Source organism: Oxyura jamaicensis, chromosome 2, assembly GCF_011077185.1.
Source record: "Oxyura jamaicensis isolate SHBP4307 breed ruddy duck chromosome 2, BPBGC_Ojam_1.0, whole genome shotgun sequence".
Taxonomy (NCBI): Eukaryota; Metazoa; Chordata; class Aves; order Anseriformes; family Anatidae; genus Oxyura; species Oxyura jamaicensis.
The window spans coordinates 47,014,288-47,040,425 of NC_048894.1; the positions used below are offsets into that span (position 1 = coordinate 47,014,288).

The following is a 26,138-nucleotide window of genomic DNA, read 5'->3' on the forward strand; positions in this document are numbered from 1 at the left end:
ACTCATAACAGTCCTTGTGCTTTAATATGTTAAAACTGCATGAGTCAGGGCTGTCGTCAAGCAGGAAGCGGTGGTGTGAAAAGGCACTGGGAATATCTGCAGCTCCACTGAGGAAGCAAGCGATGGCTTATGTATCTCGAAGGCTGGACTTTGTCCAGGCATATGGTTATGCTCAGCCACAAACTGGAGAATAATGAAGTGATTGAATGTAAATCAGTCTGAAAACATGCACGAGAGTAAAGGATTTCTATAGTAAGAAGACGGTCTGAAATGAGGAATCTTTTTTTGGACTGGAGTTGGGCTGTCAGCGATCAGACGTTTGATGTAATAGGAAGCACTGTAAGTAACCATCAATGTAAGTGTGAGCCTTTTGAATAATTGCAGTTGATTTTTTTGTGTTTTAAGAATCTGGGTAGTTAGGCAAGATGGGGAAGATAACTTCAACAAGCAGGATCAGGTGAGAAATGCTTAAAATTGGGTTATCCTTTTTTTTTTTTTTTTTTTTTTTTTCTCTTTTGTCTGAAGGGGTATCTGTTTTGAAGAAGTTTTTGCTGGGAGGGAGTTGCATTCCATAGCTACAGTGATTCAAATGTTTGTCACTGGTGTGGACTTCCCTTTGGAGGATGAAATTTATGCAGCCTTTGTTTAGAAACAGAGAACTGGATCAGTCCACAGAGAGAGCTGCTGCTGGGAGAAGAGGTGGCCGCAACTGCAAACTTGTCCCAGGTGTGAGGAGACAGGAGGTGGTCTGAGAAGAACAACTGGGATCTGTCTTGCAAGAGAAATTAGGAAATAAAATTTCTCATTCTTAAAGAAAACTACTGAGCAATTCTTTCCAAATCCTTCTCACTCAGAATTTGCTGAGGGGACAGCCCGTGCACGATATAAAAATGCCATTTTGGGGAGGGCACAATTTGTGACTGTGTCTTTTAGGAACATAAATTCAATGAAACGGGGCTTAATTTGTGGGATTACTTGTGTGATTGCCAGATGAGCTCATAGCTCTGTTTGTCTATCAGTGTGTTGAGACTTGCAGCAGAAAGCCTTAGCCTTTTGAAATGAAAACATTTAAGAAGTGCTGCTCTATTTATTTTTTTATTTTTTCCTGTAAATAAGTCTCACTACTTTTTGTGAGAACTGGCAACATTTTGTGGTGCTTTCATGACAGTATACGTATACCTGGTTTTCCTTATGGTGTTTGAGGAGAAGCTTTGCTAACCTGTATTCCCTTCAGAGGATGTTTCCATACAGTTGTCTATGCAGCTCTGTGCTGAAACTAAAAGATTTGGACATGGTTAAAAATGTTGATGCTGTAAAATGTATTCCTGAAGATCAAGGTTTTAATGTAGCAGACTGCAGAGAGGAGTAGTCCGACCCTTTCTCTTTGACTCAGTTTGGTAGCTTGTGCAACTGCTCAGCCAAGAGAGGGCGAGGAAACTTGTGCGGGAGCCAAAGTTACAATAGCATTCAAATGACCTTACAGCATCAAGAGCTCTTCGTGTGGGGGAAACGCAAATAGAAGCGACGCTTAAAGCGAGCCTGCTAGCCAAATGGTGAAATTCTGGAGGGGGGAAGCAGGCTCGAGAAAGGAAGAATGCTTTGCAGACGACGAAGAGCAAAAAGAGTTGACAACCAGGTACAGTGCCAGCTGCTGCGGGGTTGTGATTCCCTGCTTGTGAGTTTCACAGAGCCTAGCTTTGAATGCAGTTTGTATGTTGTGTGTGTGTGCAGAGGCATTGATAGCCATGTTTTGAATCATCTCAGACAAAGAGAGGGAACATGGCAAATGCTGCTGTGGTACTTTTAGGATTGCCTTACTCTGCAGTTTAGTTCAGTGTTGTTTTTCAGCTGTTGCGCTGCAGGACGCTGCCTGGCCGCTTTCTCGGGGAGTGCTGAGCCGAGCTGCTGTTGTAGTGCCACAGACAGGTTTTGTTCTGGGGCAGGGGGACAGGCTTATGCTGTGTTGGGCAAAAGTAGGGCAGCAACAGCGCGTTGTGCTGGAAGGGGTCAAGGATTGCTTTTGGTTTTGGCTGTTTTCTCCCTCTTCCCCTGATTGGGGGGAAGTTGTACCTCAGAGGCTAAAGTTAGTGGTAGTAAAATGCCACGTTATTTAAAATGCTGCCACCACAAAATATTGTCTTGTCTTTTCTTTTTGATAATAAACCAGTAGGAATTTGAGTTATCAAAGATTTGCTATCAAAGGTTTTTTAAGGCTATAGACAAAACTGCTATTGGCATCAGGTATCTTAAGTCATGGTACTATTATTAAACAGTTGCTGTGATGGCAGCAGGTGAATTGGTGCAGGCTGAATTATTTGTGCAGCTTTGCAGGCTGTGGACTGCAAATAATTTACATCTCTTTGGGACACCTGTACGATATTCATTGATAAGTCATGTATCACCTATTTCTGTTGGTGATCCTGGAGCATGAGGGGCAGCGGAGGTGTTGATATTTGTATGCTAACAGGTACTTTGGTAACTTCAAGCCTATTTACTGAAGTATGCTATTAGTGCTACCTGTCTAACTGGTATGCTCGACTCTGTTCTATTGTTAAAATGGAAATTCTTACAATATAAGGAGCTTAGTTACGAGTGCTTCCTTTGGAACAAGAGATGACTTGTGCTGGGGATGTCATTATTTTATTAAGCACATTTGAGTTTGGTTTTCTTGCTTGTATTTAAATTTGAAATCAGAACTTTCAAACAGGAAAAGAGAAAATGGTTACAAATTATTACTTGACTTTCAGAAGGTATCAACTTTGTTTTTCATAGACTTCTATTATTTTCAGAATAATTGTAAAATCTTGATGGCTCTGGAATATGTGGTTGCTGTTGGAGAGTCAAGTGCTTGTGTTCTGGTGACTGGGAGGTGGGAAAATTAAACAGAATTTTTTAACCCCAACAAACATACATACTGTGAACTTGTTTGCTTACCAGTAAATTCAAATGTAGTAATCTTCACTGCTGTGATCAAATGAGGAACAAGTATATGTAATTTACTGATTCCTTTTACGACTCCACAATTTGTCTGTCTGAACTTTGTTAAAAGCTTAAGCACATTTAGTGAACTTGTAAAAAGCTGCAACTGCTTCTAATCAAGTTAAAGCAAGAAATCAAGGTTATTTTTTTTTTTCGTATGTTCTTTGTTACAAAACCCATTTTATCTCTGTGCCAAAACAGTTTAAAGGACCTTTGCATGCCTGGGAGCTTTTCAGCTTTGGAACGATGCCTGTAATAGCTGTCCCTTGCTCTGTGATTGACTGACTTGAAGGAAGGTGAAAAGCCTTATATTTACAAACTTCATAAAAATGCTATTAACTGGCACTACCTGCAGTGCTTAAAATCCTGAACACGCTCAAAAAATCCCAGTGCTGTTTTTAGACAACTGTAGGAAAGCAAAGGGAGGAAATGAAAACAATGTAGAGAGTTGTTAGCATCTGTAACGTGACTTCGCAAATTGTGGGAGCAAAATTGTAGTTGGACAGAGATAAGAGTTCATGTCAGGTAGAAAGAATGCCTTTCTTCTTAGCTCCTTTTACTCTTCTCACTCCCTGCCCCTACTAGTTCAGGTAGGATTACATTGCAACCAAAGGGCTCTTAAATTCTAGCAGGAGCCCTTGTCCACTGAGAGTAGACTAAAGAGATAAAAGTATGACTGAGTGAGATACATCTGACAGATTTTTCTTGTTCATTTTTATATGGCTTACTTTCCTTTTGTGAATTCCTGTTTTGCCCCAATAAAGAACGTGTAGGTACAGTTAATACAAAGAGTTTCCCTTTGCCCTGTGTAGTTAACTTACCCTTAAGTTTCTTTCCATTAAGTTGTCTTCCAGTGAGGCTTACATATTCATCACAGAGTAGCCCAGAATTTGTCCCCACCTATTTTTATCTGCAAAATATGAAGGAACACCTGTCTTGCACTGCTGTTAAGCAATTATCAGTTCTTGTGGAGGGGAGTCTTTTTGAAGGAAGACATTAAAATCAGAAATATTTTCAACACTTTATTTTATCCCCCCCCCCCCCCCCCCATCTTTTGTGCATTCTGGTCCTGCTGTTTAATTTATCCACATCTATGGCGTGGACTACAATAGGAATATTTTTACTTTTTCTGGTCATCTGTGTGTATGGCATTAACACAAACTCTGAGAAGAAAGTTGGAGGCAGGGGAAACCACCTGAAGGTTGCAGTAGGAACTGCCCCATGGTCCTGAGGTGTTGTTCAGTGAGCAGCCTTGTTCTAAATGGGTGACAGGAGCTTGAATAAAAGCAAAGAGTAGGTCTGCACTAAAGCTTGCAGTCTTTGGACACGAGCAAGAAAGCTGAATAAATCTTAATGCAGTCTTGTAACAGAACTGAAACTATTGGGACTAATTTATAATACAATTACTAGCCTTTCTAATTAGGATTTTAGTTTGGGTTATTCTCACACAACTCATTTCAAATATAAAACAAAATATAGGGATGGCTATGTGGCCTTTTAGAGCTATATAGCTTACCTTCAAATCATTGCTAGTCATTGTTGGGCTGTACAGGAATTACGCTCCTATCACTTCTAATCCTCAGGTTTTCCCAGGATCTCACCTTGTGTTTTCCATGTTGTTGGGTTTTTAAATACAAAAACTACTTCCTCATCGATGTGGTGCTGTTCCGTCTGATCACATCTTACTCAGAAAACTTTTTTGATCTAAAAGAGATGAAATGTTGTTCCTGACGTCATTTGACTTGACACATTCAGGGTTTCACCAGAGAGTTGGAACTGAAGTTGAAAAATGTAGCTGACAAGGAAACTTTCACTTCAGCAGGTTCAGAAAGAATAGATGCCTTGTTAGGCTCAAAAAATCATGTGAACTTGAGCCACTTGAGAGCTTAATTTAGTGGAAGCCTGGCCTGAGAGGCTTAATATAGATAGCTCAGATATCATGTGGAAATTCTAATTTAGACGTATTGATATAAGAGACGTTGAGCTTATTTTTACTCGTTCCTGACTGGATTGTTTGTTTGTGTCCTTCCCTTAACCCCACTCTTTATTCTCAGGAAATGTGGTGCATTGCCAACTGTTACTGCACAGCTACACCCAACTGCACGAGGGAAAGTGGAGGAAAATCGGCCCTCCCGTACCGCTGCTTGTCCCGGGCTAGCCAGTTTTCAGGGGAGCCTTCCTGCAGTTTAGTCTTCAATAAACTTGTTTGGTACTGCTGCTGGTGACTTTGATAAAGAAGGTGAAACAAGAAGAGACACATGCCTCTGGTCAGGGTATTGTTCAGCTTGCTGGGAAGCGCTGGTGACTTGTGGGCTGGGCTCTTCCTTTTCTGCCCGTAAGTGAAATTCCTGGAGAGGTGAAAGAGAGAGAGAACGTGTGTGGTAGGGAAAATGCTCATCTCTCCAAGCTGAGAGGAAAGGAGGTAAGTTCAGATGCGCGACTCTCTCAATCCCCTCCTTCAATGGAAAACAAAAGAAACTTGAAATATTTATCTGGAAATGGCAAAGTACATGTCAGTCAGTCAAGTACTCTCCTCTACCTCTGAAAGATGCAAATTGACTGGGTTTTCTACTTTTTTCCCTTTTTCTTTTTTCAAGTTAAGCATAAGCACTGGTTTACTTGCTTATTTCCCAATATTGTAGCTATTACATCAACAGCACAGTCATTTTTAACCAGAAAACTTCGTTTTTGGCATGGTCCTTAACATAACATCACTAGGAAGGTCACAGTGTAACTGATGTGACTTGCCCTCCAGTGAAAGTGTCATGGGAAAAACAAATGGACAAGTGGACTCCCTGAACTTCCCTGGGTGTTTATTGTATCCCTGGAAAATTCTGCTTTGCTAAAATCTACTTTAAACTTAGGAAGAAAAAAAACATGCTAAACCTTTATTTTAAATATATATATATATAGGTGTGTATATATATATATATATACACAAAGCATATATATATGGTTTGAAGTATCACTTCAAATCTGCACAGGAATTTATTTGGGATAAAACTCTACTGGTGGTGTGGAAGCAGCTGGTGACTTTAACTGCACAAGAGAAAATACTTCAGAAACGTGTTCGGAGTGTGGAGTAACTGTTGTTGACATCACTCCAAGGCTTCTTAAAACGCGAGCTCTTAATGCAGTCACAGTTTGTGCCATGTGATTCTGTGCTGTGGATGCATAGCTTCATAAATGGGGAGTCAGTTTTGGAGGTATATGTGTGAAAGTTACTCTTGTTTTCCATGTGAAGAATTAAAATACCCCAACATCTGTGCAAAATGAGAAACAGAATAAATAGGTTATCTTCATGTTTAAAAACTTTGTAAGTTGATGTTGGATGTTTCACTAATTGCTTTGCTACTGATGAAAAAAGGTTGCCTCAAATTTTTGAGAGTTATCTACATGAAGGACAGCATAGATCTGATTCATTTGCATTAGAAGTAGGTTTTGTTAAAACTATTTTCCAAAACGTAAACTAAATGTTTCATTCCATTAAATTCATGCTATTAAACAAGGGAAGTCTTTTCCACAGAAAAGAGAATAAGCAACTGGGTAGTGTTTTGGGTGTTAATGCATTCGTGCATTCCATGCAGCACTACTGAAATTCTCCTGTCTCAAGGTTTGACGGAAATGTGCCCCACGTTGCTTTTGAGACTCTAGCCTTTAATTGTGCATCTCAAGGCTCTGGGTGATGAAGGATCACGTGCACTTTTCCAGAAGCAGTGATCATAGCATGCAATGAAATAACAGAACCCCCAACACAGATGTCCACACAAAGGTGACCTGGGCAAGCCTTTTAATCTCTGCCTGTTTTATTACCATTTTATAGTGAGAAAAATAGCTTTTGAAGTGTTGAGTGTTGCCATGGCCTACGAAGTATCACGTACTTTATTACATGTTGGTTATAAAGACATTCAGAGAAGGAATTGTGGAGGACTGCTGAATTGCAAACTGATGTATTTTTAACTATACTTCACATTATTGATAGGTTTCTAGCATATTCTGATTTTACAGTTGGTGTTGCTTAAAATGCACTTATGCTTATAAAAAAAATACCATTTTCAATACAGTTTATTGAGATTGCTTGTGAAGTATCCATTACCTTGGGAAAAAATACCCAGGTTCTGTCTGTGATGGGCAGGGATGTGCATGCAGTAAAAGCTTCCCGGACTCGATAAGCTGTTGTTCAGTCTGCCTCTTCAGTCTCTTATGCCAGCAGACTAAGCTGTGGGACTGTTACTAGGTCTGCAGAAATGTTTTCTGCTGATAATGTGCATGTCTTGTTGCTAAAGCTATTTTTAGCAGCCTGGTTAGACGCTTAGAGTCACTGTGGGACAGAGTCCTGGCGGGGAGCTGTAAAAGGGAGCTGCTGCTGGTTTGCAATGGGAAGGGGGAAAAGGTTCCTTTAATTCCTCAACTGGTACATGTATTTTTGACTGTTTTCATATTTCCTGTTAACTCGCAAAGGAACGGCATGTTTCTCAGGTTTGCTAGCTTGAGAAAAAGCGTACCTTGGGCTAGGAATAATCTCCATGTCACCAAGGGAACGTTACATGAGAGGAAGCTTCCTTCAGGACTGTGGTGATGTTCAAAGGCTCAGCTTCTTGAGATCCTTTTCACTAGTGAATCCAAGAGCTGTTGCTCTTCATCACGCTGTAGTAGAAAGGCTCTGACCTGAGTCATTTAGGATGCAGTGGGCGTGACGGTAGTTTGTGTTACTGCATTTGCTTATCCACAAGACTTTTCTGATTGAACAGTAACTAGGGAAGGGTGATACAGGCAATGTCACCAAAAAGGGAGTTGGTTATAAATTGGAGAACCTTGAATACGATCATGATACCAAGGTACAAGCAGCTTTTTAATGATTAAAATTTAGTGTATGAAAAATTAATATTAAAAAACCTCACGTGCTTCAATTTGATCTATTTTATTCATGGAGCTATTGTACATGCGGACAGCTGAGGTGGCAAATTAGCACAAAGCACAAGAGGGCCCAACAGTAAGCACATTTATGTGATGCATTGTGAATTCGGAGCAGGAAAGCTGCTGTCTTTCCCTGGTGGCAGTATACCTAGTGAGACTGCCCTAAGTATATTGCCATGCTCCCTCCCACCTCCTGCCTTCCAAACATGTTTTTTTTAAATGTGTGTTTTGATTTAGAACAGAAATAAATTCGAAGGTCACCCCCAGTGTTTCAGCCTTCACATGCGTGAAGTGAATGTGCTTTTCTTGGCTTTCATGTTAATCTTTGCAAATAAAATTTGCAGGTAGAGAATTCAAAATGGAATTCAAAGCTGCTTGAGGCTTCTCTAAATGACATACCTGGGAACGTTGCCACATAGCAGAATCTTCTCGGTGATGTGTATTTCATTGCTGTGGGAACACCAAAGGCAAAGTAAGCTAAGCAGTATCAGTTGCTACAGTGCTTAATAAAACAAGGTTCCATGAAATCCAGCCGTTGTAGGCATGCCGAAGTAAAAGATCAGCCATCTGTCTTTCTACCATTTATTGTTAGGCTTTATATGTGCCACCATACTATCTCTTCACACCAGAGATGCTGTCATCCACCTGATAGGAAAAGCTTTTTTTATTATTATTTTTTCATTCACTCAAAGTATCTTTTCAAATCTCTGTCATCTTGTTTCCACAAGTCTGGATCCGTTCATACTGAGCATCATCTTCCTTCGTTTTGTCTGGTGTGCTGTGCTGAGATTACTGTGTGGGGGCTGACTTTTGTGCTACATGTGCAGACCTGAAGATTTTGTTGAGCTTAATCTGGTTGTGCAACTCTGCCTGTGCAGGATGTTTTACTCTAGGAAGCTTCTGTATGTGGCACTTCAACTTTGTCAGGTATTCTTTACCCACTGTCATGTAGAACACGTGATGTTTGTGGTAAAATTGCAAACTCACTAAGCTGAAGTCGAGCTTTATTTTTACAGCTATTTGTAATTCATCTGAAGAACATAGACCATAATAGTTAAACCCAGTGGATATGGTGGTGTCTTGCCCTGTGTCTTGCAGCTAGGGGAACTAATGATGAATGCCAACTGTGCTGTGGTAGCTAAACATCAGATGTCTGGGTTTAAGGCTGATAGCATGTGTATCTCTCTTTCTCAGCCTGGTGGCTGTCCTGGGGAACGTAAGAATGATGTGGCTGATGTCCTGTCTGGTTGCCCCCTTCTTTGCACTCCCAGGGAGCGCTGTGCAGCTGTAAGGTCTGCAGGTACCTTTGGAGCAAGGACAGAGCAGGCTCAGTCTCCCTTCCTCTCTTCATCTGTAGGATTATGCACTACCACTGTACAATGATGTGCATCAAAATGACCAGAATTGAGTTTTAAAATAAATAAAAAGTAAAATTAAAAAAAAAATCAAGAACTGAGCAGGATGGATTAATATATCTTCAGTGATGTAGCTGAGATGCATGACTGCAAAAAGGAAAATTACTATGAAATAAGAATAAACTTGTGCAAGGGGAAAAAGGAAAAAATTGCCTGAATCTGGAAACCTTCTGCTAAATATTATACTAAATATTATGCCAGTACTTGATACGTGCTCTTTAACAGCAAGAATATATTCTTTTGTGCTACCTGATTGGGTTTTATATGTTTTGTTAATTGTGCTGTAAGTGGGTACCTCTGTACAGAGGCCTTTGAACAGTTAACAAGTGGCTCTGTTCGTTGTGTGCTCAGTACATTCAGATCTGAACAAGCTAGAGGAAGAATGGGAACCTAAGAAATGACACTGTTATGCAAAAGTTAGGAGAAAACTTGCAGAAATACCCTAAAATACAATACCAGCTGTTAAGTGACCTGTTGTCTGTTGCTGAACTTGTCCTGTGTTGCTTTTTTCCTACCTCACTGTAGATTTCCATTGGCTACACTGAAATCAGTGGGAGCTGTAACACACCTTTCTGTTCAGTACCTGGCACTGGCGTGCTAGTGCTCGTTTGGCCAAAGGGCTCTGCGGGAGACCTTACAGGTGCGTGCTGTATTGTTTCCTTGCATTTCACTGTGAGTTCAGGCAAAACTGGTCTCTTATCTGGCATTTCTGGCACGCTTTGCAAGCGATCTTAGCCTAGAAAATCATGGATCCAAGTCAAGTGGATGACCTTTTCCTCCTGCTTACTAATAAACCTTTTTGTTTTTATGGCAGTGGATGTAGGTAGAGAGGGGCTGAGGAAGAGGGCGTTTGAGCAGCGGTTCTTCCCGCAGAGAAGGGGGCAGCAGCATGCCTTGCTCAAACAGCAGAGACTGGGCAGGGTGTGCAGGCAGCTGTGCAGCCTCAGGTGGTGGTCAAGTCTGGACTGAGCAGCAATTTGGGAGCAAGGGCAGGACGAGCTGCAGAACTGCAGGTCTGTGGTGGAAACCTGTGGATCTCTTGTAAGGAAAGAGCTCTGGGAAGGCTCTGGTGCAGCATGTCACCACCAAGGCATTCAGCCCTGAGCGGCTGCTGCCTCAAAGCTGGCTGCTCTTTCTAACTATAGAGAGTGGCTTATTTTGGCATTGATGTGTCAGTTGCTGCTGCTGATGGAAGTTTACACAGGAATTATTGCTAGGCCTGAGTCATGGGAAACTGTTGCTGTGCTTCCTGTTCCTCCCATGGAGGCTCCAGTGCAGTGATGAATATTGGTAGGGCATTTTCTTGATGAATTTTTATTTTCTGTTTAACCATATAAATGAACTATCTGCACTTGTCCTCCTCCTCCCCCTTCTTTCTGTGGTGAGGGACAGGCATGTGAAAACTGAGCTTCTCCGCAGTGGGCGATCGGACATTGCGAAGATAGAAAAGCCTGTGGAAGAGCCCTGTGATATTACAAAGCTACAATTTCTAAGTTTTGGCAGAATATTCTACTGAGAAAACCAGAAAATGGTTCTTAGTAGTAATGGGACTCTGTGTCTTTGCTGAACCCTTGAGCTGGTACAGACAAACAACAGTATGCTTCTGGAGGCTTGAGTCTGGATCCAGAACAGCAGGGGAGGTAAGGGTGGTCTAGCGTACCCTGGTCTCTACTTTGCTCTAGGAATAACTGTTATGTTTAATTTCCTGCATCCTGAAAGGCAAAAAAATGCAATTTTCACATTGGATTATAGTCGTTACATTTGCTTTAACTGATTCATGAATGGCTTAGTAGACTGCTATGTTCTTCTGATTGAAAGGGTGCCCAATAATTTGTTAAACAAAGCCAAAACTGGTAGCTGTATGGGGGAAGCGATGGCTTGGAGATCTGTACTGCTGTTGGGCGCTTTGAGATGGCAATTCAACATTTATTGTGGAAAATTCAATTAGATTCCCAAACCTCAGACAGATACTGTGTAATATGTCAACTTGCTTGTGCTTAAAGCATGACTGTATTTGGATTGAAAGCTTTTCCAGGTGAGTTATAGAAGGAGTTAAATGGAGTGACTTCATTTCAGGGAAGTCAGTGCCTATAGAGGATACAGAAGTATTTTTCTAAAAATACTCCTTTAATGATGAGATGTGCAACAATTTCCAAGAGAGTTCCTTTTTTCCTGCTCTGCCAGGTGAAGCTGCAAGAAGTGCTCCCTGGAGCTTGTTCAGTAGCATGAGGAGTGTCATATTCTCTCCTGCCAGTAAAAGAGATATGGTAAAGCTTTGATGTCTGTTGCTAGAACATACTGGACAGAGAGCCAAAAAAAATATTGAGAGCTAAATAATGAAATTCAGTGTGCTCTGTCTCAAAGCACTTTTAAATATTATTGGCTTCAGCTGTCAAATCTTGGCTTCTTCATTTACCTGTTTTCAATCAGTCAAGAGTTTGTATGCCAAATGAGCAATGTTCACAGGGGATTTACAGAGTAGGTAAAGTGGTCTGTTCCTTTCAGGAAATCCTGTGTTTATATTCAGGATTGTACATGTAGGCTTTACTTTCCATTTTGCTTGTTAATCTAAAAATCTAAATCTTGCACTACTCCCTTGGCAGAAGCTTGCTTGTGCACAAGCAGCAAGGAGTGTCAAAGTCTTAGAGATAGGCAATCACTTTGGTTTTAGTGGTACTTTCTTATGGTGTCATAGTTTATCATCATCTTCAAATGTAACTGTGGACATTTAAAGTCCGGGAAGTGTTCCAGTCTTACATCTGGGTAAATATTATCATTTTGTGGAAAAGTAAGTATTGTGAAGGATAACTTCGCTTGTGATAGAGTGTATGTATGAGGTGGGGAAAATAAATCCCAGTTGTGGTTCTGAGGCGAATAAGGCCTTTACCTTCCTTAGACCAATATCTTCCAATCTCTGCCAAATTTAGACCATGAAAAACACATTTTGAAGGAAGTCATTTCTAAGTATTGTGCTGTATTGTGGGATGCTTTCGTTTCAACTCAGAACAAAACCAATTAGTGATATTTTTGTATTTTTTCTGTGTACGCTTCAAATGCTATTTTCCACAAACTTGTAAGCCTATATGTTATTCTTTTTACTTCCAGCTTTACCATGTCTGAAGTATTTGACCAGATTTGTCCAGGTCATCTCATTGCATATGCTAGGGTTGCTTTTGATATTGTAGTGAAAAATGAGTTTTCAGAGAAATTTCCATCTACCAATGGAGTTGTAAAGCACACAAAGGAAAGAATCCTTGACATAGGAATAATGTTTGTCCAAGAGCTATTTTTCCTCACTGAAAGCTGGCTTGCTCACTCGCCTCAGGCTGTTGGTATACTCAGAATGCTTTCTGACTGGGTGTTAAGATATGAATAAGTCATAAGGCACGCTGATAAGTGGGGAGCTGAATTGACTGATTGGTAAACAGGACAGCTTGCCTGGTCCACGTACAGCAGTTCGAGCTCTTCCTCCATCATCAGCAGAGCAGTCAGTGGCTGGCAGGGGCAGTTTGGCTAACTGCTTTCTTGAGGCCTGTGCCTTGACTCTCTGGTGAGTAGAGAAAATTCAGTGTCCAGAACCATCTGCCCTGCATTTTGGAGAATATGTATCTACACGTAGGTACCCAAGGATGGCTTCAAAAGCCACCATGCTTAAGCACTATTATGATTATTTTCCCAAATTGGTTTCCAGACTGTTGGAAAAACTTGATCCTTCACTACGGAGTGGGTTCAGGTTTTATTTTTGGGGTTCTTTGGGAAAACCATGACGCTGGATTTCAGCTTCATTACACAATTAAGAAGGATGGTTTAGTCTGGAAGTGAAGCAAGACTTCTTAAACTGAATTTGTGTTTTTACCTCTTAGTTTGTGTAGTTCTCCTTTGTAAGGAGTGTGGTGTTTTTTTTTTTGTTTTGTTTTTATAAAGACCATCACAGCGTTGTATAGCCATGTTCATTTAATTCCCCCAGAATTTTCTAAAAACACTGTTCTAAACTCTCTGCTAGTGCAACTTTGACTTTAATGGCACCAAGCCACAGATAATTGGCCCGGTTTCCTCAAATTCCACAGCCTGTTGTTAAGATAAACATCCCTGGGTTCCCAAGAACACAGATGCATGTATATGGTAATATATTGGGGATACAGAGTACCCTTTAAACAGGGAATTGTTACTTTGCCATGTCATTTTTGACGTTTGCACACAAGGCCGGTAAGCAGAAGGATGACTCGAGGCAACGATTGTGCCAGTTTCTGAACTACATCATAAGGGTTTGAAGGCAGCTGTCAGGCTTCTCCCTGTTGCTGTACCGCTAACTTGTGTGGAGGCCGAGGGAGAGCAGCCCCGCATGGGAATGGTATGTGGTGAGATGCCGCCTCGTTAGTCAGCGGCTCCATGTGACCAGAGCCTGGTAAAAGGCCCGGGGTTGCTGGGTGCTTAGGAATTTGTAGTCTTGTTGTGTCTCTCCCTGACACTGGTACCTAAAGTGGAGTTTGAGGCCTGTGTATCCACAAGCACGGGAGGTCTGGCTTTGTCCTTGTTCAAGAGCGCCTCAGCCTGCATTTGCTCCAGGCCCAGAGCTTTGGAGAGGGCCGGGTTTGGTTCCCACACGGCCTCTAAAACACAGTATCATAGGGCTGAAAGCACTATGCCCATACATGACTACGTAAAGAAGGTGGATATGAGGCACGGAGGTTTTAACAGCCAGTTAAGAAGCTATGGAGTAGCTTCTAGGAGCTGTTTGCACTTTTAGGGTTGTAAGGCATCCCTGAAGAGCAAGGAGGCTCTCGGGCAGAGTGCCAGCAGCTGGAGCACATGGGAACGCTCACTGCCAGGGAGCCTGGGCACCGATGCTGCCAGGTCTTAGCATCCTGTGCAGGGCAGGAATTGGTGGGAGGGCATGTCTTGGTGGTGAGCTTCCTATAGCCATCTCTGCAGTGGCTGCTAGCAGTAGGAAGAAACTTGGGGTGATTATTTTCTTATTTTCTGGAAGAACGGGACATCTTTACTAAACAGATGTTTAAGTTTTTCTTTATTATCTTTTTATACGTTTACTCAGCTGGTCCAAAGAAGTAAATCCCAGCCTGAAGGTAGGTGGATCAGGACACAGAAGGCATGGGTTTATTTATTTATTCATAGGACTACTTGCAAGGGATTTGTTGTTCCTTGTTGGTTCCTCTCAGCCCATTCTCATCCCATCACTGTATTTGTGAGCAGCAGTTTTCATTCGTTACGTGATATTTTATGTAAACATTGTTGATATTTTATGTAAATATTTTGAAAGGACTGCTATTGAGATTTGAAATAATGACACTTTTCCAGTCCTGTAAAACAGTGTTTTTTTTCATTATGGTGATGATGGTGGATTTTTTTCTTTGTTTGTTTATTTTGTTGGTGTTTTTGGCATTTTTAGTTTAAATTATGCCAACTCTACACAGACTCTTAAAAATAATAGTGTAAACTGAGAAATTCAAAAAATCCTCATTCAATAGGAGAAAAAACAATAGCAATGCAAAACAAGATTAAAATCCACTCCCCTCTGGTTTTAAATCATGATAAATATCTGGTTTGAGTCAGTTCTTAGTTTAGGGTTACCTGGCTAAATCTCTTGGCCCTACTTTGTTAGCAGGTAGGTCAATTGTATCTTTCTTTAAATAGGAGTAGTGGGGGGGAACCACTGTTATAGCATGGTCTTTCAGCTGCTGTCACTGCTTTCACCTGTTTCTGTGTTGTCCTGAGGAAGAGGTGCAGCTCAGCTGGCTGATTATTGCTTTGGCTTGGAATGGTAACATTTAATTTCAGTATCTTTACGTACTGCATGGTGTCCTAGGCCCAGGCATTGTTCAGCAGGGTTGTTGGGTTTCTGTTTTTCTTTCTCCCTTAGTAGTAGCTAGTTGGTGTATGTTTGTGTTTGTGCTTCTCTTTTGAGTTCCACTTCTGGTTGAGTGCTCTTGCTTGTCCTTCCTGTGAGTAGGAAATGAGTCCATGGTTTGAGAGCACAGGCAGTGTTGTCACCTCTTCTGCTGAATATTGGAGAAGTTGTGGTCATCCCGCTCCTCTCTCCCACAGCTGCTCCCAGCTAGCAGAAAAGCTGCACTGAACACATACCCAGCTTCTGATGGTCTTTGAGGCCTGTGGAGCAGTAGAGAGGATAACTGAGGAGGGTAACTAGGGAGTTTTATGCTCCTGTGGTGTATCAACACCACTTCTCAGGTTTCTGTTGACACCATTCCCATCCATAATATTCGAAGACCTGGTTTGCTGCTGGTGCAATAGTTTCCACCATACCTGAACTGTCTGACAGGTCCTTTCCTTTACATGTCCTTTCTTCTTCTTTTTTTTTTTTTTTTTTTTTTTTTTTTTTCAATGGTATTAAGAGGCATGCTGTTAGGCAGATCGTGTGTTAATGTACTGAAGCTGACGTTCATGTAGTTTAGCTTGGGTATTGGTTGTGTATGAGGCAGGACTTTATACCTGCTAAATACAGTGGCAACCTAATTGCACATGATTCAGTGTTGTTTTGTGTGTGCGTTAGATCCTTTCTTTTACTTCAGCGAGTGTTGGACCATGCCCCTTGGTGCGTGCCCATCTTGCATTCCTCCACCTCAGTGAGCACCTTGCATACGGTGCTCACCCTGGTGGTGGTGGCTCAAACAGCTTTCCCTGTCCGAGCCAGGTACAGCACGCCTAGCTGAGGCCTCCCAGCCAGCAGCATGGGGCATTGCAGGAAAGGGGATGCGCTATTTTTTTAAATCTGTTTCCAGTTTATTTGTTCACTAGTTGGAGTGGGAAGAGGGAGGGCAAGTCTGGTGACCTGCATTAAATAGAAGGCAAGGGAGCTGTACAAAGCTCGCAGTGTAATGTGATTCTTACACAAGGAAGAACTATTTATAGAGCCCTCCACCGTTGCCTCAAGGAACTTCAGAGAAAGGGCAGTGTGACAGAAAGCTGGATGAGCACATGCTTGGGCGCTCACAGCTATGAAGGTCAAAGCAAGGGTTTGTCGTGCAGCGTGCTCCCACTTTTGCCTTGCCCTCAGGGGAAGAGACTGATGGGCTCCTGATCTAGTGGTGAGAAACTTGGTTTGTGGGGAACAGTGGTGCCTTTTGTTGTTGCTGCTGTTGTTTGGTTTTGCCTTTATGGAGGATTTTATTTGTGGTGTTTTGACTTGTGTTACTTTTTCGAGAAACGATGCCACAGTCTTGATTGATGGCTTACTAGTCAAAGGAGGCCAAACAAGTTCACACCAGCAGCTTTGGACACAGAGGTTAAGGTTTAGGCTTTACATGTGTATATTATCACTTAATCAGCTTTTTGGTTATTGCTGCTGATATTCTGACTTCTGCTGTAATGGTGACTTTTTTTATTCTAAATGACATTGCCATACCACTGGCTGATAACCAGGTATTCTTCCTTTAGATGCCTTCATATGCTTAATACTTGCTGGTTATGACACTTCCATAAAAAGTGATTCTAGAAGGCCTTCAAATCTTCAGCTTGGAAACCTTCTTTAATGGTTTGATATTCAGGAGAGCCTATCCTTGGGAAGACATACCCCTGAGGAGGTCCTTCACAGCAGTGCAAGTGACATAACCTTGTGGTGGTGATGCTTAGCTGAAAAATATTGAATTTGGCTAAAACAAAAATTCCCAACACCTCCTTGAGGAGAGAGGGGAGGGAAAAAAAAACTGGGATATAGTTTAAAAGTAATACAAAACTTGAGTAAAATGGTCTGTGTGATGTTGGGGTAGCAGCAGGCTGCCTGAGTCACTGGACACAAAAACCCTGTTAAGAGAGAGGCAGTATTGTCTTCAGGGTAATCTAGGAAAGATGTTTAATTAGAAGGTTCCTGAATGGCTTTAAAACTTTGGATAAGGTTGTAGCTTAAAGTTGTCCTAGATGCTTGTTCCATGAATTTGTTGTTAAAAATAGTAATAAATGTTCTATTCTAATATCAGAAATGTAGTACTTGTTTTTATATAAAGTGTCAGATGGCAAATAAATTATCACTTTGTGTCACTCATGTATGACACTGACTGTTTACATCCCTCCCTCTAGCTAGGTTTAACAGAGCAGTCAGTGTTCTATATATTTAAAAATTAGCTTCTGAGTGGAACATAAACCCTTTTTATTATACAGGAGGGTATAATGAAACACAAGACTAAAACAACTTGAAAATTATTTGGGATCAAATTCAGTCTTCACCTAAAAGTTAAAGTGAGTCCATATATATCTTAGAGCCAGACCTATTGCAAATGGTTGTTTCTGGTCTGAGAAAGTGTATTGAAATTGGTGTAAGCATTTTCACTGACTTTTGAGGCCATCCAGTCACTTAGTGAAGAAATTATTTTTTAATTAAAAAAAAAAAAAAAAGCTTCTTTAGATATAAGGTGAATGTCAAAGAAATGAGCAAGATGCATGCTGGAATCAAGTCTTACTAAGTTGCTTTGGTCATTTCAGTGATTATTTTCCAAAATGCAGGTTGAGGACTATAATCTGAATTCCTGGGGGACAGGCCAGCATGTTAATCTGTTTCACACACTGGGCAGATAAAAACTGGCTTTGGTTCTCTCCAGTGTCTTGATGGGGTATTTGCATCTGAAGCAAGTTTTTCATGTAAATAAGAAGCCTGATAGTTGTTCTTAAAGAACTTAGTAAAACTTAGCAGACTTGGTAGAACAGTTGTTTAGTGAATTTACAAAGTGTTGTACAGCATAGGGAAGAACCTTTCTGGTGGGACTCTTGCACGAACATAAAAGGGAAACATTTGCACATCCTGAAACCCTCTGAAGTATTTAACCATCAGACTTAATAAATGAGAATGCCAGGAGCTACAGAGCTCTGATCCTGTAGATGCTGAGAGTGGAAAACTCCCTCAATCCCTTGGTACCCGGAGGCTCTGTCTAAATTAACAAATAACTTTGGTCAGTGGGGACGGGTGAGTAGATCAAAGTTGTTGGCACTGAAGTTTCCCGGATCTGCATTGTTGATTTGGGTGGGTTAGCTCAGATTAGATTTAGCTTGGCACCACATGCTGAATGTCCCCACTACCTGTGCAGTTTGAAGCTTTCTGAAGGAGAGAAGTGGCGTAGGTACATGTCAGATGGCCTTGCAGTGATGTAGCCCATATGGTTATTTGCAGTCTCGTTGTGTCCCTGCTCAGCAGCAGGCTGCATTTGAAGAACACCCTGTAGCAGAGGGCTCAGGTTCTCTCCCTCAAAAGGGAATTGTACACCAAAAGTGGACCAGAGTTGTTCCAAGGAAGCAGCTAGCCCCACAGTAAATGGGTTTGCTGCAAAACCATGCTGCTGAACCAACTAACGCAGGTAAAGCATGAGTCTGCACAGCACAAGGACGACCTGCTGGGAGAGGAGGACTTTAGTCAGAAGGACTAGAAAGACTAGAAAGAGAGTCTTCCCCTTTTTTAAGGAAGCATTCCTTTAAATTTGCAGCTGTTTGAGCTGCCATTTTACACTAGTGATTAAAAGGATTATCTGATGCATAAAATTTTATCTAGATAAACTTTGAACAATGCCTAGTTATCTGATAACCACCCCAGGGTGCAGCTCTTGGGCAGCATGTTGTTTGTAGGAGTCCTGCCCTTTGGTGAGTACAGCAGGGCACTGTTGCTGCGGTCCAAGATGGTAAGGAACCTAATGGGGCCGCGTTACAAATACGGTAGAGCTGGCACTGCTGGTCTCTGGATAGGTGCTCAGTGAGTTAGCTGGTCTCTTTTACAGCTTTTAGGGGAGGAAGAAGAACCACGTTAACTTATTTGTGTCATTAGTTTCAGAGTTGAGTTGTGTTTAATCCTGGCTACAGGAATACTAGCTGGTCTCTTTTACAGCTTTTAGGGGAGGAAGAAGAACCACGTTAACTTATTTGTGTCATTAGTTTCAGAGTTGAGTTGTGTTTAATCCTGGCTACAGGAATACCTAATGTCAAACGACTCTGGAACAGCAAGTGGCTTATTTCACTTGTATTTGTAGGAAATACGCAGTGTACAAAACTCAACCACCTCCCCATAAAACACTCCACAAATGAACAAAGATTTTTTTTCTGATGGCCAGAACCCAGAAATTGCTGACTGGTGTGGAGAATTGTTTTTTTAATTTACCTCAGAACCTCCAAAGCTTAGCTATTCTCTGATGTACGCTAGTAGGTAGAGATGAATAACTTCTTTTATTTGTTTAGTATTTTTATTTTTTGACATGGAGTGCAGTGCTGACTAACCACAGCTCAATTTGGGTTTGGTTTCTGTAATCTATGCTACCACAAGTACGCTGCAGTCAGAGTACCCTGTGTACTTTTTGGTTAAGTTTTCATTGCCCTGCCATCATTGCCAGCCTGTTGTGTAGATGTCCTATTAGCTGACAGTGGCATTTGGTATAGTAGAATTCAAGCTTTTCATATTAGCTAGCCACGTGGATTTGAAGCATTTATTGGGTTCAACCAAAATCTGGGTACAGAGGTGTGCAGGAACAAGTCTTCATGCTTTGTCATTGCTCTTTTAAAGGCAAGTTTTGAATGTGCCCTTAATGAACAGCTTACAAATCAGATTTTTTTTCAGAGTAAAATGACCTGGTTGAAAACATTTCAGTGATAAACTTCACAGAATTAGGGTCTTTCTGCAAACAGGTTTACAGTGAAGAAATAAGTTCAAACATTTCAGCTTAAATGTTTCTTAAGACCTGTGTCTGTTTATTGACCCCAGTCATTGTACTTAGCCTGGCAGGAATGGTGCAACGCAGCCACTGAGGCAAAAGCTGAATTACGTCCTATTAGGTAGAGTAGAAAAGTTGTTTAAATCCTGTATGTACACACAAATGCTGTTTGCTGCTGTTGACATACAAGTACAAAGAGTTAAATGCAGGGTATTTTCAATGAGAAAAGTCATAATCTGGCTAGTAAATTGTGTGTTGGTTTGGCTCTTAAGAGGAAACACTGCAATAACAATGTTATGGTCTTCTAGTTATGATCACTGTATGTGCTGGTGAGACAGATTAAAAATAATAACTTTTCATATTTCATGGGTTTAGTAGCTTTGATGCCTGTTTCCCTTCATGGCTGAATCTGGTAAATACTGATCAGCTGTAGCTTTTTTTTTTTTTTTTTATCAAGAAAATTTAGATGAAACTTTAAAGGCGAGGGGAAGTATGTGCCCTGGCCCAGGGGCTAAGATTTGCCCTGCAAGAGAGGCCGTGCAAACAGTGCCTCTATGGATTTTATAGATCCAGTCCAAACAAGAGAAATCTCTTTCAACACAAACTTCGAAGGCAACCTGCAATGTTATGGTCTGGCCAAAGGTGGGTTTGTCAGGAGTGTGTGGGAGATAACATGGTGAGTGAGTAAGGATGGTCCGGTGTGTCAGACACTGAATGGCCGTGTGTGTCCAGAAAAGTTTCAAGCAAGTTTTGAGAATCTGAGATCTTGCAGACTTGCAGACACATTGCACTGCAGTTTATCAGTGTTGTTTCATTTGGTAGTGTTTTTGATGTTATTAGCTTCCTGCAGTTGGAAGGCAGGGCTTGGGGAGGAGGGGAGAAGACGGCAAGACGTGTGCGAAGACTCCTAGTAATATTTTGTTCGCTACTCCCAGCCATGTCCTTGCTCACAACAACAGACTTATCTAACAGTTTCCCAAAACAAATGTGAATCACAGGTGTGTGGTGGTAGCTATGACAAAATGGAGCCCTTTTAATCATTCAGTCCCTGCACGTCCCCTATGATTTCTCCCTTACAGCTTAAGCTGGTGGGAAAATGAAGCTTTGCATTTTAATTCCAGCTTCATTGAAACAACTAATTTCTAATATCAGTAATCTCTCTTCTTACTCCTAAGGAGCTACTTGAAAGGGGACCATTTTAACAATAATTAATACAAGCGACCCCATTGTTCTTCCCAGTCTGTCCTCTGGCAGTGCAGGAATAATGGATGCTCTGCAGGGGAACCAGGAGACTTTGTTAAAGCACTTGAGTGAAACTTTCTCTTCCTGCAGCAGCCGCAGGAGTGCACTATCTGTAGGAGTGCATGTGATCATAAATTTATCATATGATTTAATCTTTTCCTGTAGCTATCATGATTATTACAAAATACAGGTTTCAAGCCTCAGAGTTTGAGAACTGTTTTCAGGTTATGCAATGCTATGCAGAAATATGAATGTATGTAATTGAGGAAAATGTAATGAAATGTCACTTTTTACATAAAAGTTTTGTTTTTTCCAGAGTTAATATTGCCTATACTTTTTCCAGTTGTGGTATTCTGATTTTGGTGTGGATGAGTCGTCATTGAGACCGTTTAAGGGGGGAGAGGGGGATTTTGTTTTGCTCTTAAGTCTGCAGTGAAATGAGGGGGAGAAAATTCTGAGAAACGGTGGTATGAAAGTTGGTACAGTGATGTTACTATATTGCAAGATTTCCCTGTGATTTACCCACAGAAGTGGGAATGCATAATCTGTAAGGAATGCGTAATCTGTAGCGTGACAGTTTATAGAAGCTTCAGTCTTGCAGTGAGTTTCTAGAAATAGTCATAAATGCCTTGGTGAAGCAATAACATTGCTTACTGGAAATTCCAGAAAATAAGATGCCAGACTCCTCAGCATAACTTGAACAGCAAGATAAAATTATCTGCATATGTTCCTAGAGATGAAAGAAAACCACCTTCATAGGATTCTCTAGACAGCTGTTTTATTTCTGTTTCTCAGTGAAGCACCAAAGGGTGTTATGTTGCTGCACGTTTGTATTGGGTTACATCTTTTGCTTGCAGACCAGTGCATTTGTGTCCCATTGCTGGCTTGCTCTCTGCTTTTCCAGTGCAGTCTAGGTGTTCTTGTGTAGCCTGTTCCTAAGATGCTACTTCTGCCTTGCAACTACTGCATATATAAAATCCTATTTTCCTGTCCTGCAAGTCCTTTACCAAGCCTGGTTTTCAGCAATCCCATGATTGCAGCCTCTTTCCCTAGCAGTAATGCACATTTGCATCTTTTCTTATGCTGCTCATAGCCAAAAGCAGTATCATACTATGGATTACCGTGGTACCATTAGCTCCTTGCACAAAAGGTTTGGTGAAGTGAGCCTTATGTAAAGGTAAAGCAATGAAGGGCTAGGCTAGGCTGTGCAGGGTGGCCCAGTGGGGAGGATGAGCCTTGCAGGTTGATTATGATAAGATCCCAGTCATTTCTGTATTGTTTGGTATCAACCAATTTCAAAGTATGATGTTCCTAAAGTACTGGTAGAACAACCAGTGATGGGTGGTCTCTCTGTATAGTGTGGCTCCCGTAGCAAGCTGCCCTGGATCAACACAGAGCTCTCCCTTGGCAGATATGTGAGAAAGGGAGTTGGTGAATGTGCCAACGTGGATGGACCATGCTTACTCCAAGTTAGGTTAGGCAAAAACCTGGCTGTTTAATCAGCCATTGGTAAATAGCATACAAGGAATAGCGCTTTTCTACTTGATGCAACTCTGCAAGCTGCAAAAATAGGCAGCTGCTCTGTGTACTGTATTTGAGTTTCAGTTTTTGCTGAATTTGTCAGGTTAGATTAAGGCTTAGGGAAAAAAATATTCTGATTTATGCTGTTTGGAATGGCTTGAATTAAGCATTTGTTCCTTTTGTGTTTTACAGACTTCTTGAAGCCAACTCTAGCAAAGAGAAAGAGTTCTGTTTTTGCCAGCCAGACCCAGTCTCCAGTGCTGGTCCCCCTGATGGCAGTTTGTACAACCCTCTGAAACCTGCCAAGCTGGACGCCACAGCTTTGCACGACTGCACTTTGGCTGCCACTGTGCCTCCTTCGGAGCTGTCGAACCATGCAGTCCAAGCCTGTGACACAGGCATTCATGAAGAGCACTATGTAAGTGAAGCAGCAGAAGATGATGTGCCAGACTGCAGAGAGTACAGAGATGCCTGCACCATTACTGGTAAGCAGTCAGATCTTTTATCATGAGAAGTTAACGTAGAGTTAATATTCTGTTCTTAAAATGCTGGTCAGGTATCTGGTCCACAGATGGTGCTGGTGCTGCTCTTCTGCGCTTTTTCTCTTGTTTAGTAAGTGATTTCAAAAGAACGTGATTTTTTTTTTTTCTGAAAACTCTTTGTGTGGATTAGGATTCTTGCAAATAGGCTTGATTGATGACAGTTGTGAAACTAAGATGCTGTACTTACAGGCTTGGGAAGTTGAACCATTTGGAGCTTGCTTGGAAAGTAAACCGAAAGTCAGGAATGAGGGGAAGAAAATACTGCATCTTAAAATTATGTTTAACATAATTGAGATTTTTATGTTGATGTCAGAATTTCTTTGTGGGAGAAGGGAATGGAAGAAATGATATGAAGCCTTTTGTGTTTTGACTGTATGTCTTTTTGCTTTTCCAAACCATTCTGGTTTTTGTCACGTCAGTTCTGGAACCGTTGAAGTTTATGTATAAAGAGCAGCTTCTTTTCTATGCTTGTCTGAGAGATGAAGTACTTTTTTGTCATACAGTACATACAAATAGATGGAAAGTGTGTTTAAATATGGTATTTTAAACAGAATTCAGTTCTTAGTTATGTGGTCAGTTGACCCAATTCTTTAGTGTTTGAATAATCACTGTAACTCAGTTCAGTCATGGCTATGGCCATGAAATAAATGACAGGCAGTTTCCATTCCAAATGCATGTTTTTTGGCTGGACTGAGCTTCTGTAGCTCAAAGTGACCTTGTCAGTTCCAAGGTCTTTTGGGAAAGTTTGAGGAGTCAGCTGAATTTCAAGAGGGAGAAATAAGAAGACTGAGGGGAAAAAAAAAAAAAAAAAAAAAAAAAAAAAGAAAAAAAAAAATAAGGGCAGGGCTCATCTAGTTGGCTGCCAGATAGCTTTTTCCCAAGTTACTTCCATGCATTTCTAGAATCCTCCGTAGGTTGGAGAACTAACTAATGGTTACCATTAACAGATATTTGTAGCATGCCTTATGTTAGGCTCAGCCTGAGTGCTCTGTAGTTGTTAAGGGTTGATATTCTGGAACAAAAGGTAAAGGGGAGCGATGCTCTGCATATCTCTACACCTTTCATCTTGGTATGTGGAAGAAGTGAAGGCATGCATATGCATGCCACACAGAGAGGAAAGCGTGAGGAAATGGCAATTACTGATAGAAGTGATGGGTCTAACAATAAGAATGTACAGAACAGTGCAGAAAGCACTGCTGTGAAGAGAAAAAAGAGGCTTGCAGTACCTATTTAGGTATTGCAGGTGAAATTCATGACAGAGTAGTCCAGAAGCTAAAATGACAAACTAGTGATTTGGCTGGAATAACTGTTTGTGCTCTAGAAACCTTCTGCTTAGTTCCTAGGGAAGATTGCTTTTTTCAGTTAGCCTACCCTCTTGAGTCTTTTACCCCTGCCATTATAACCTTTTTTATTTTCATTCTCTTTAAAACACCATTGTAGGTTTTTTTTTTGTAGGTGTGCACTTCCAACAGTGCACAGTTGGAAGCCAAGTGAGACAGGGTTCGGGGAGTTTGCAGCCATTGGGAAAATCCAAATCTTTTTGCACTGAGAAGAGAAGCAGCAAGTTTTACCCTGACATTACATTCAGTCAGGTATGCTTCTAGATAAAATAAATGGCTTGTTATCCAAAACTTATCTCCCCATCCCTGGTTATTCATCCTATTTATTTATTTTGCTGCCATCTAGGTATTTGCTTGGTAGGTAGACTTGAAAAATATACACTGTTTTCCAGGCTCCTTGTAGAAGTATCTTTCTTGCAAGTTTTGTTGGCTGTGTCCTGTCCCTCCAATTCAGTCTTAATTTTTCTTACCTTTTTTTTAAGTACTTTTTTTTTTTTTTTTTGAGGTCAGCAGATATCACCCTACCACACACTCTTTCACACATGATACACTCTCTGAATCTCTTCTTTCTTAGTTATCAGCCAAGTGTGGCTTACTGATTGTAATGCTTTTATGGATTAGCTGTTCTGCAGCAGTGATTTGAACTGGTTGTGACCTGGAGGAAAGATGGTAGGACTTGCAGTAGAAATAGGTGGTCTTTTTTTTTTATTATTATTATTTTTTATTTTTTTCCCTGAATTTCAGCTTTTTGTTGTAGTGTGTAAAGGTGCCAAAGGATGAAGACTGAGAGTTGGAAATTGGTCTCTTACTTGCTCTGTAAAATCTCTCCTTGGCTAGTAGTGCATGCTGGTATCCAGTCTATACACCTGAAACAAGCAGAGGAAGAAGGATTGTCAGATGCTTTAACATGAGCTCTGTGTAGGCCTGACTGATGGATCAGTGCTATTTACACTTAAAATCTCCAATGGGAAAGAAAGTGCTGCTATCAAGTCTGCACCTACTGTATTTTTTTTTTTCTGATGCTGAGCCTTGACTCAGCCTAGAGCAGACACTTTCAAATTCAGCAATTGGGGTAATCTGTTTTATTTTAGTCTAAGGTTAACACATATATTCTATTGCAAAAATCATCTGGAAAAGTTCTTGTAAATAACAGCAAGAAAATCCTGGGGAACTGAGTCACGGTGCAGTCTGGTGATGCTTTCTGAAATACGACTGGTGAATGGCAGCGAAACTGGAGTTGACTGTGGCATAACTTAAGCCTAGGAACAAACTACATGATATGCATGTTTTACTTTTGAATCTTCAGGGAGACCATTGGTGCTCAAATAATTTTTAAATTCTTGTTGCTTTCTTCACATCTATTTTGTTTGCTGGCAGTAGACAGGAGCCTCAGGTTCCATGTCAGCGGCGCAGCCTTCCCTGCTGCGGCCCTTGGAGCTGTGGGTGCCTCAGGCTTACTGGTTGTGCTAGGCCTGCATGCGCAGATTTCTGCAGGACTGCAATTTCAGATACACTTTAGACAAG

The 26,138-nt window shown here is 41.2% G+C and overlaps 1 protein-coding gene across 5 annotated transcripts in view; it reads left to right on the forward strand.

Annotated features, from left to right (window-relative positions):
* The first annotated feature begins 1,452 nt into the window (after window positions 1-1,452).
* TRAK1 (trafficking kinesin protein 1) overlaps window positions 1,453-26,138 on the forward strand; it is a 106,028-nt gene continuing 81,342 nt past the window's right edge. For 4 of the 5 annotated variants that reach the window (XM_035316385.1, XM_035316392.1, XM_035316393.1 and 1 more), the window contains exon 1: window positions 22,925-23,217. Coding sequence is in view for 1 of the 5 variants with exons in the window: in XM_035316384.1 (XP_035172275.1) it covers window positions 1,551-1,636; window positions 22,925-23,217 (379 nt within the window). In the remaining 4 variants the exon portion in view is untranslated. Of the gene's footprint in view, window positions 1,637-22,924; window positions 23,218-26,138 lie in introns of those variants that run through there. The other variant, XM_035316384.1, reaches the window with a different exon arrangement.